Below are 12,066 nucleotides of genomic sequence, written 5' to 3'. Positions count from 1 at the left end.
TGTTTACTTCAGCCCAGAGGCAAATATTCTTGGAAAGTCTGAACAAAACTGGTGCCTGAGTTCAGAATGTGAATGTGAACTCAGTAATTGCACAGTATTTATCAACAATTATCAGAAAGCAGCATCTGAAATAGCCAAATAATTTCCTATTCTATAGGTATAGACAAATGCAGGGTTACCATATACGCCACAGTATAGTAGTTAGTAAATGTTGACTTTTTAAATGGCAACCCCTGTATTTTCTAATCAGAAATTCTGCTTGTGGATAACTCAAAATGACTGAAATTAGAAAAATGCAAATTTAGAACAACACTGGTGACTTCGGAAGCAGAGGCAATAATATAGATATAATAACAATATAATATAGACAACTATAATCCAGGGGAAAATGAAATATATGATGTGTCTTCTAAAATTAAAGTGCAGCTTGACTAATATATAAGATGAGACAAAATCCTCTAGGTATTAATGTAAACAGTTAACCAAGGCTTTAAATATGTACTTTATACACTTCAAAATAGATTTTTCACTGTACTAAAATAAGCTTCTTCACTTACCATTGCATATATAAAACAATCAATTAAAAGCTGCTAACAGCTATACTGACAACAACATCAGACTCTCTAGGGCCACAGACCAGTTATGCTTGCCTTGAGCTATAAATAGCATTATGCAACTACTCTTCTCTTAATTGCAGAACATTGCTAGGAATCTCCGGTATACACTGTGGATTAACTACTGTCTTAGAAGTTTAAATTTAATTTTTTGATTTCTTACTAGTTCAGGAACATTTTTAATGGTGAAATGAAAACATATTAGACTGGAAAATGACCAACTGGTAATATAACCAATTAGGATTAATTTTTGAATGACTATATTTATTAATTGTACTTATGATTAAACCAAGACAAACAAACTATCTGTACAGAATTGTTCAGATAAAATGTGATAGTTGTTCCATAGTTTTCTTAATGAATATTTGCTAAAATGATTGAGCTAAGTAATTTCCCTTTATCCTCAGGAATGATGATGCATACTGTCTATTTTATGTAACATATACCTTGCTTGTGAGTGTGTTAAGAAAGCTACTTAGCTGACAGTCCTAATGTCCACCGTTTGTATATATTGGCTAGAACCCCAGTGCTTTCTTAATTGGTCATAAATTAAATTGTATACAGGAAGGGTTTTTTAAAAGCATTATTCAGTTGCAGTTTAATAATATCTAATATCTTATAAATGTATCACTCAAAGTCATTAATCAACTTTTTAAAATGAAAGTTAAACAACATCTCCCTGCAAAATGATCAAAGTCACTAGTTAAGAACTATAATGAGTATCAACTGAAGATATTCAGTATCGTATGGTAAGAAAACAATATACTTACTCTCGGTCTATGACAAGACAAGTTACTGCTTCGGCAGCAATGACATTGGCTGTTCTGACATCTTCCCTGAAAGAAAAACGCATCTCTTAAGTAAGATATAACTTTCTGTTAACAATCTTTATACCTTAGAGTCATTATTAAAGTGTCTCATGAAAGAGATTTGTATGTTACACAGTTTTACGTTTAATCGATCACTGAAAAGTGTCTATATTTCACACAAGTTTTAAGCAAGTTTAAAAAAATATTTTATACAAATGAAATAACAAATATAATCTCCCTTTCAGTCTCTTGGGTGTCTTGTACAAGGGCTAGGGACAATCACAGGCCAGGCACTTGAGTGAGTCCAGGGATTATTTCTTTCGTGCACCCTGGATGCACCCACTCCCATCTCACAATGCTGCTCCTTGGGATGGGTGCAAAATACAGCAGGCTACATCACATCCAAGGCATGTTTCAGGATGAACTCTCCACTCTGTGCATTAGGGAGCTTGGGAAGGGACGGAGCCTTGTGGGAGGCTCAATTAGTGTGGGCTTTTCAAAAGCCCTCAGCATTGGCCTGACTCTGGTCCCATTGGTATTAATGGGAGTTTTACTATAGATGTTAGTGGAAGCAGTTAGGCCATTCCTGAGCATTTTTGAAAATCCCACTCTCATTTTTAAATCCTTCTTCAGAAACTAAAATGTGTCATTTCAAACCATACATTCACCTAGAAATACATTCAGTTTACTTTCTGAATCTTCATTACTGAACCCTTTGTATCTCCTGCTGTATATCATACTGCAATACACGGCTACAGATTATAACATTTGATTTCAGTCAAACAAGTCCATGACTTGAGTTAAGTCCTTAGCTGTTCATTAGTCCTGACTACAGCTTAGAATAAATGTCACCCTGGATGCAACGGTTTTCTTCATAAAAAGAGAGTTTAAATGTATTGAAATTTACAAATTATAAAGTGGTAAAAATAAAGATGGTTATGGTTTCAGTTTACAGTGATTAACTATGTCATTATTTTTACAGATGAAAATTAATTGGCAATTGAGCTGGATGCTCTCCATTGCTGTGCACCCTGGCTAGTCTTTCTAACCTGTGCAAAGTGGGTGTAAAAGTCTACGACTGGTACTCATCAGAGTCTTTTTTTTTAAGCACACTCTTCACATATGCATAAATGATGACAAAATAGAGGTGAATCAGGCCAGAACATGATATTCATAAGTTTGGAAAAACTCAGTGTATTGAGCAAGGAGATATGTTTCTTGTCAATTTAAAAAATGAAATACATTTACATGGTGAGTTCATATTGTAGCAGGAGCAATGAAATTTATGCTGGTCTCTTTGTAGTACTGTTATGATATACAATTAGGAAAGCAAAACAATATTAACATTAGTTTATGAGGACCTAATTATGAAGCTGATTTTATATTAAATTTAAAAACCAAACAATTAAAATTCATGTAATTGGAGGCTCTTGTATCATTACCATACTATGAAGCTACAACATTAGATAACACTGGGGAAATTACTTTAGTGCAAGTCTCCAGGCCATGTAACAATGCCATAACATTTTCATTATATGGGACTTCATGATGAAATAACTATTACTCTGAATCTATTGAGACACTGTTCAGCCAAAGGGGATGCTGCCAAAGGGGATGCTGCAGAAGAAAAGCAGGTGCTCCCTTCCTGCAGAAACTGAGAATACTGCCTCCACAACACTCAGCTTCTGATGATGAAAAGCCATTATTAGGTAAAAATGAAACAATATCCATTCAGTTGTTTATGCTACTATGGCACAACGCTTTTAAAAAAAAGGAAATCATGCCATTACTATTATGTTAAAAACCTTAAGGTTCTGACCACCCCACAACAGGAAGGAAATTATTGTTGCTGTAGTACCACTAGCTGCATAATGTTATGTTTCCTTACTGTCGCACATATGCCCTTTTATCGCTGACTCTGTTAGCTTATATGCCATACAGTATGTACTGCCTTGAGTGAACAGATTTATTGGAACTGAACAGAGACAGGAAAGCTCAGAATTTCCTTGCTTTTTCAGCATTTTGTAAGAACCTTTGCATTACTATACTGTAAGTTTTGTGCTTAATCATTTTTAAAAGGATATCATATACTTGGCCAACTGCCACATTACAGAGTTTATTTAACTGGTGTTCGGCAATCCTGTTCTAGTTAAGATTAAATGCCTATTCAAACTTTCAAAAGCAGAAGAAAAAGACTGTATCTGTATTCTTAGCAGTACAGAAACATTAGTACAAGTACAGTATAATATGTATATTGACTTTAAAATACAGTACATATATTGTTCTACAACATATGTACACATTAATACCCATTCTCTTACTATTATACTAGTTAATGTTAAGGTTATAAAAATTGCATTCACATCTACACACATGCAACTGATTATTAATAAAACTTTAGACTTATGTTAAAATAAAACAAGTTTTCAGTCAAAGGTTTTTAAAAGTGTGCCATTTAAAGGTAGCCACTAGCTACAGTGTAGAACAAGCAAACAATCCAACATGAAATGATTTTTAAGTATTGTTTTGTGAACACTGACTCTGATATTTTCTCAACTTCATCATTGGACTCTTCCTCACTACTTCCCGAGAAACAGCACTCTTCATCGGAAGAGTCACTTTTACTGTCTGAATAATCCATAGCTAGTGTTTGCATCCACCATTTGCCTTTATGAAAACTGCTGTTTCTTTCTGCCCAGCTCCTGCATCTTGTCCTCTGGACTAGCTCTGGAACTTAAAACTTCTAGGCTTGGAAAAGGTCACAGCTGCTGTGGGGATATCTACTGTGTATCACTGGGAACTGTAAGCAGAGTATATTGCTGAGCCACAAAGAAGCATATAGTTAATGTGAGAAGGCAGTATTCTCATCACTGGTAGTACTCTCTCTTACAGCTCTGGTGCAATGTGCCTGCTGTCAACAGACATAGTAGCAAATCCTTTCTGCCAGCACATACTTACGCTGACACCTGTTAACCTGCGCATAGGGACAAACTAATCTGAATGCCAAATCCTTTTATTATTTTTTTGAATCGAGCTCAGCAGTTTCATACAATGCCACAAACGTATGTCTCTAGCCACAGGGTCAGCAGGATTCTTCTCCAGATTAAGATACTTGATAAAATGAACAGAAAATTCTAAAAGGAAATATAAGATCTAAGTTTACTAGAGCTTTTAAAAGTGTATTGTATCACTATAAATCAGGGTACTACTACTGAAATACATGTTAAGGGTAATTTTAGAGGTGAACACGTGTACATACAGGTAGAATTCACCTTTTAGAGCTGGGTGATTAATTTATAGTTCAGTGAATGTCATCATTTTTCTGCTGACAAATTGCCTACAAACAACAATTTTTAAACATAGTTGTGAATAGTTTCTGTGACTAATTCTTGGTCTTCCAATGAACTGCTCATTTCATATGTGAAATTTGCAGTTTTGATTGGAGACGTAGATTACATGGTACATTTCTGTTCCCTGATTATATTTACTTAGGGCTTGTCTACACTGCCCTCAAGTTTGGACTGGAGGGGTGTGAATAGTAGCATGCACCAAACTGTGGTGTGTAACTCCCCAGTGTAGATGTCGAAGGTATGAACAAAAAGGTTCTTAGTCCTCATTAATATAATCCTGTTTGAATAGGATTACATTAGTGTGAATTAGGAACCTTTTAGCTTGTGCCAGCAGTATCCACACCGGGGAGTTACAGTGTAGTACTTTGGTGCACACTGCTATTCCCACTCCTGTACGCTGAACTGCAGGATAATGTAGACACTATCAATAATTTTTTTTTCTAATTTCTATTTGCTTTGACTTATCTCAAATTACTCATTCTACAAACTCCAAATCAGGTATATTTAAGAAGATTTTGACAAGAACTAGTGCACAGGGCCAGTGATGAAATAAAGAAAGGTATATTCAGGAAGTTATACATTAGCATTTTAGGAACATCAGAATGTTGTTCTTCCTGCAAAAGACTAAGAAGTTTTCCTATGACTGATGAATACTGAAGCTTTATTTCCTTCTTTTTTATTTAAAAACTAAGGGTAAAATTTTCAAAATCACCTAGGTGACTTGGAGTCTAAGTTCCATTTTCAAAAGTGACGTAGGTGCTTGAAATTTTTAACCTGGACCTTTTCTATGTAGCAAGAGCTTTCAAAAGGCAAACCAATCATGTCAGGTAGTATCTTCTTCCAGGAACAGTCCTGCTATGGAAAGGGTGACCCTAAGATGGGTTGTCATTATAATTTTTCCAAAAATGAAAGTGGAAAAAATCACAGCTCACAAGCTGGGCTCCTGCCACTAGCTACTAAAGTTCAAGAAATCAATTAACTGCTCCGGGCACCTTCTCTTTTTGCCACCCCAAACAAAGGGGGCAGGGATCAGTGGAATTTTCATTCTCTATATGCTCTCCAGTTTCCTTCGGTTTTTGCTCTTAGCTTCAGTGTCTGTGCTAGCAGTGCCATCAGAAGAAAGTGTCATTGGCCCTTCCCTAGTACAAATACCAATGTAGATTGCCACATGTCTTTGTGGAAATGAAGTCCAACTATGAATGATATCTCCTGAAGCTATTACTGCCTGAAGGTTGCTGATGATCCTAAACAGTGAGCCTTCGCTCCCAGGCCCATCCATCATGCCACATTTGGGAAGTAGGGGGAGGAAATAGATTTAATTTACATTAAACCCCGTGAATATAATTTATGCCACATTTCCTAAAACCTTTTTTTATTATTTGTTACTGAAATATGGTTAAGCATAGATTTCCAACTGAACTGTAATGAAGGTAATGTAACTATTCCTCTGGAAACCATCTGTGCATAACAAGCTACCATGTAATATTCGCAAAATTCAATTTGTATCCAACAAAGCAGAGCCGCATTAAATCTCATACTGCAGGTAATTACTGGTCACTAGTGTGTAATTCATAGTCCCCCAGAGACCTGTAGTTTAGGTGCTTCTGAAATGCCTCTACTACTATTTAGAAATGTCTTCTCTTCTAATTCCAAAGAGGTCTTTGTTCCTCTTTTAAACTGCCGCAGGCTGCAAGACCACTTTCCAGATTATCCTGCAAATCAAGAGTACTTGAGTATCTCCAAGTCAAATTCTTCCCTCATTTTATGTGTTGCAAGGACTATGCTTCTTGTGATTGTTTACACTTTTAGAAAGATTTCCCCCTATAAACTGGGGATATGTTTCTAAATATTATAGTTTTCTATAGACATAAAATGTTTTTTATTCTTTCCTGAATTTATAAAATTAAACCATGGAAGACCATGTTCTTTCACAATGTTGAAAAGAAAAAATAATGTAACAATGTCTGCTGTAAAGTTATAATATCTATCGTGTATTCTCATAAAGTAGTAAGTATATAGCAGTGCAGATGCTGGTAAGAAAACCTTGGGAATACATTCTCACTTTGATGGCAATGTCTGAGCATAACTCTCAGTTAGCCTAAATAATAGTTATACACCTATCAGTGTGTAACCAAATATGCAAATAAATGTTCATCTAAAACCAGTGAAATGTGCAACCTGAAAAAGCTTCAGCTGTAATGAAGTATGATTTTTTTTTTAATCTAAGATACAGAATTAATACAATTGCTGTAGAAGAAATGCATTCAATGAAATTACAACTTTTTGGAAGAAGAAAGAAATGCAATCCCAGAGACACTTGGTTATGAAACACCATAAATTTGAAGGCACAGACTGAAATAACATTAGAGGCAGCACTATGTACACTGCTATATAATTAGCTCATACAACAATTCACACCTGCTTTGGAAAAGGAAAACATTTCCTACAGCCCACCATTTCACTTCAGTCCAACAACAAAGTTTTACAGGCATTATTTATAGCTTCCTTTCCTCTACTCATTAAAAATAAGTTTTATGATTTACTGTATAGGCTGGAAAAAATGTACCAACCGCTTACAGTAATTCATAGCTCTATTCCATCTGGTAGCATATAAACAGTACTTACTCTGGACTCCTGTATCAAATATTTAGCTGCATTCACAGTGGATTCCAACTGAAAAGATTTAGCCTCAGGGAGGATATTACAGGAAAGAGAGATAGCTGTGTGTGCTCCTTCTGACTGTTGTTATTTTAATGCTTTTAAAGTTAAAGATTTGGGGGTCACATTGAAACAGTTTTTTCCAGGAACCCTGTTGGGCCCAGCAAGATAACAGGTATTTCTAGCCAAAATTTCTGCTCTTTCCTTTACTCTGCTGGAAGCTTCTAAAATCATGCTGAGACTCCAGACACTTACTGCTAATATCACAGTAAATTTTAATTCAAAAATCGTACTACACATGATGCTCTGAAATCCTGCCAAGATTGTATGTAAGACCTGTGAATTACCTTTTGTTTAATGACAGTTATGGATATTATTTTATAAAGAATGGATCAAGGAAAATGCCAGGGTGCTTTTGATTCTTTTGTGTTTGGTGAATGATGCAAATTAATTCCAGTCTATTAGAAATGTCTTATTTTAAATATTTTATATAAAAGCTCTGAAAGAAAAATATTATGACTTTGTATTGATTATATTTATTTTTAACTATTCATATTTATTTGGAAGGCATTGTGGCCTTCTTGACAGAGCCCTGGATTGGAACTCAGGAGGCTTGGGTCTATTCCCAGCTCTGCCACTGGTTTGATGAGCAATCTTGGGTAAGTCACTTCACTGCTTTTGCCTAACATTATCCCTGGGGAAATTGACTTACCTCCTTGGTAAAGCCCTTTGACATCTATGGATGAAAAGCATTATATAAGAGCTAGGTATTGTTATTATCGATACAGTAGATCTGAAATGATAGAGGACTGAATTATGTAACCAAAGCTATGACGTTATTTTTTGCAATAGAGGGGTTTTATTTATTGTTATTGTCCCCATCATTACATATAAAGGGAATTAATACAAACAAGTGTTGGCAGTAATTGGTACAAATTAAACTAACCCTAACTTCTACTACCTGAACTCAGTAATGGGATGTATACTCTTCTGAAACTCAGGCTTAAATAAAAAAAAAATTTAAAAAAGTCAACGTGAACAACATGTGTTGCACTGATTCCCTAAAATTGTTAATCTTGGGCTGTGGTAAAGAGTAAGAGGGAGCAAATTTCAGTGCCAAGATCTTTCCACTGAAAATGCCCTGAAGCCAGGCCCCAGGAGTTCAGCCATGGGGGACAGACAGCAAGCCGTGTACAAAATAATGTAACAGTCATAGCAGGGTGTGACGGGTTGGATCACAGAAACCTCCTTGGGAGCTGCCATCTGATGGGCCAAGACTACCCCTGCTCCTGTTTTCCCTGCCAGCTTAGGACTCCAGCACCCTGTCTTGCTGAGCCAGACACTCCTGTCTGCTCCAACACAGACCCAGGGTCTGAATTACTTGCCCCAAAGCTGCAGGTTTACCTGAAAACAGCTCACAGAAGTGTGCTTGTCTATAGCACTCAGATGCCCAACTCCCAATGGGGTCTAAACCCAAATAAATCCGTTTTACCCTGTATAAAGCTTATACAGGGTAAACTCATAAATTGTTCACCCTCTATAATACTGATAGAGAGATATGCACAGTTGTTTGCTCCCCCAGGAATTACCACATACTCTGAGTTAATTACTAAGTAAAAAGTGATTTTATTAAATACAGAAAGTAGGATTTAAGTGGTTCCAAGTAGTAACAGACAGAACAAAGCAAGTCACCAAACAAAATAAAAAATAAAATGCGCAAATCTATGTCTAATCAAACTGAATACAGATAATCTCACCCTCAGAGATGCTTCAGTAAGTTTTTTTCTCAGACTGGACACCTTCCAGGCCTCAGCACAATTCTTTCCCCTGGTATAGTTCTTGTTCCAGCTTAGGTGGTAGCTAGGGGAATCTTCATGATGGCTCCTCTCTCTCTCTGTTCTGTTCAACCCCTTTATATATCTTTTGCATAAAGCGGGAACCCTTTGTTCCTCTGGGTTTCCACGCCCCCTCACTGGAAAAGCACCAGGTTAAAGATGGATTCCAGTTCAGGTGACATGATCACATGTCACTGCAAGACTTCATTACCCACTTGCCAGCACACACATATACAGGAAGACTCACAGGTAAAACAGCCACCGACAGACAATGGTCCTGGTTAATGGGAGTCATCAAGATTCCAACCCACCATTAACGGCCCACACTTTGCATAATTACAATAGGCCCTCAGAGTTATATTTTATATTTCTAGTTTTAGATACAAGAGTGGTACATTTATACAAATAGGATGATCACACTCAGTAGATTATAAGTTTTGAAATGATACCTTCAAGAGACCTTTTGCATGAAGCATATTCCAGTTACATTATATTCACTTATTATCATGTTTCTATAAAATTATTCCAGTTACATTATAGTCACTTATCATATTTTTATAAAACCATATAGACTGCACAACGTCACACAGGGAACAATGGAAAAGGCAGTCTTTCAGATGCCTAGGATTCAGACTACTCAAGACTTTACAGATGATAACCAACAGCTTAATTTGTATCTAGTTATAGGCCAAGTGCTAATGCAGAGTGCTATGCACTGACTCAGAACATAGATGCTATGTATTAGAAACATCCAACAGGCAGGAACATAGAAAGCAGATTGGGGCCCCTTCCCTGTCACCAAGACCTCATCCTCACTAGGAGAAAAAGTGTATTCTTAACATAATTTAACTAAACACAGGGAAAAATTCTAGTGAAGACAAAGCAGTTTGTAGTTTTCACATGATTTATCAGGCCAAGGTAAACCCTGGGCTCCTCCACAGTTTTCAACTCAACCTGCTAATATGGATGAAAACAACAAACTGCCTGGTTTTCACTAGGAGTTTACTTTGTGTTAGTTAACTGAATTGAGAGCTTACCTTTTTCCAACTGAAGACAAAGCCTAAGAACTAGCTCAGCAGCTGTACTTCCTGGGTCTGCTCCAGAAGGCACCACAATTATCACCAATGCCTCTGAACATAGGTAAGGTAAATGCAGCCTGCACCCAAATAACTTCTGTGAATTAAAAATAAAAATGCTTCTCATTTGCAATGCTACTTTCCACTTCTCTGGAGTGAAGCTTCACTACCTCTACTCCTTCCCATAGCACACCAACAGCACAGTGCCTAGATGTGTCAACACCACTTGGTATACCGTGGGAACTTGGCACAACTCCAGATCTTCACCAACAGCTCACCTTAACTCAGTCCCCTTGGAACTTGAGCACTCTTGCCTCTACGTACCTACTTATCTCACCACTCCCAATTGGGCCAAGATCAATCTTGCATCCTTCCCCAACATAATTTGCAATAGGAAGAAATAAACAGAGAAAATGCTAGCAAAAGCCTGAAAAGATTATCACTAAAAGCTATATTCAAACTCAGGTCAATCAGTAATCACCACAGCCCCATGGACCTGAGACAGCCATGACGTGAGCCTCATGCTAAGCATTGCAAGATTTGGAGTCAATAAGCTTGTCCAGCTTCCTAATTTTGTATCCTCTCTCTCCCCATATCTTCATTTTTTATGACAGGTCGGTGGGGTTTACACTGAAGATGCTTAGACACAGGCTTTTTTCTAATCTATTCCAGAAATGTATTCCACAGTTTAGGATTCACCAAGAATATCTTGACTCCAACTCCAGAAGATATTCTTCCTAGGCTGTAATGATGCAGCCTCTGGCAGGACACAACTGAGAGTATCAATTCAAGGCAGGGTGTCCTTTATTATTAAGGCACACTGTAGTGGGACAGCTGCCCCACTCCCTGAATTTGGACTGCAGCAGGCCAGTGGGCCTGCACAGACAGGGAGACAATCAGGGAAGGCCTAATAGGGAGCCAATCAGGGCCCAGATTAGAGGGAACCAATCAGGGCCAGGCTCAGCCCTATAAGAAGGCTGCTCAGGAAAGGAGCAGGGAGTCTGTCCCAGGCCTTTGACAGAGGAAAGTCTGTCTCCAGGCTGAGAGACTAGCACCCGGGACAGCACAGTGTTGGGCAGGCCTGGGGGAGCGGAAGGTAACTCCAGCCCGGAGTCTTTCAGACTGCAGGCCCTGAAGGGAAGGGCCTAGCCGGTGCTAGGGGCCGAAGGGGAAGCGGCCCAGGGATGTGGACAGACGGAGGGAGAGAAGGAGGGTAGGACGGCTGCCACTAGAGGGTCCCTGGGTTGGGACCCAGAGTAGTGGGCGGGCCTGGGTCCTCCCCTTGCACCCGGCCGACGGAGCGGCCATCTAGAGTTGCACCAACCCCCTGCCAAGAGGGGAGTGACTTTGAGGGTGCAGTTGGCCACATTGGCCAGGACGCAGAGAGGCAGCTGATTGACCCCCCCCCCCGGAAGGGGGCGATGATGGACTAAGGGGCACTGCCGGAGGGCAATGGCTCAAAGAGGACGCCGCGAGCTTGGGAGCAACATGGGTCCGGACACGCCAACCGAGGATGAGACGACGGACGGGACACCATCAGGAGGGGGCGCTCCACTGGACAGAGTTAATTCCCGAGATAACCAGTAGGACGCGCCAGGTGGTGAGTCCCAACCCCGTCACACGTGGTGGAGAAAGCTGGTATCAATCCTGCCCCTGACACAAGGGGCAGAGCAAAGGACTAGGCAGTTTGTGCCACAGCGAGAGTAAGAGACAGACAAAATGGT

The 12,066-nt window shown here is 38.7% G+C and overlaps 1 protein-coding gene across 2 annotated transcripts in view; it reads right to left on the bottom strand.

Annotated features, from left to right (window-relative positions):
- The window catches only part of PRKG1 (protein kinase cGMP-dependent 1), a 944,545-nt gene that overhangs the window by 110,742 nt on the left and 821,737 nt on the right, over positions 1-12,066 (bottom strand). For both annotated transcript variants that reach the window (XM_065407822.1, XM_065407820.1), the window contains exon 8: positions 1,385-1,450. In XM_065407822.1, the coding sequence (XP_065263894.1) occupies positions 1,385-1,450 (66 nt within the window). The remainder of the gene's footprint in view (positions 1-1,384; positions 1,451-12,066) is intronic.

This window comes from Emys orbicularis, chromosome 7, assembly GCF_028017835.1.
Source record: "Emys orbicularis isolate rEmyOrb1 chromosome 7, rEmyOrb1.hap1, whole genome shotgun sequence".
Taxonomy (NCBI): Eukaryota; Metazoa; Chordata; order Testudines; family Emydidae; genus Emys; species Emys orbicularis.
Note: the sequence above shows the minus strand (reverse complement) of the source record. Positions and strands in the feature narration are given on the sequence as shown.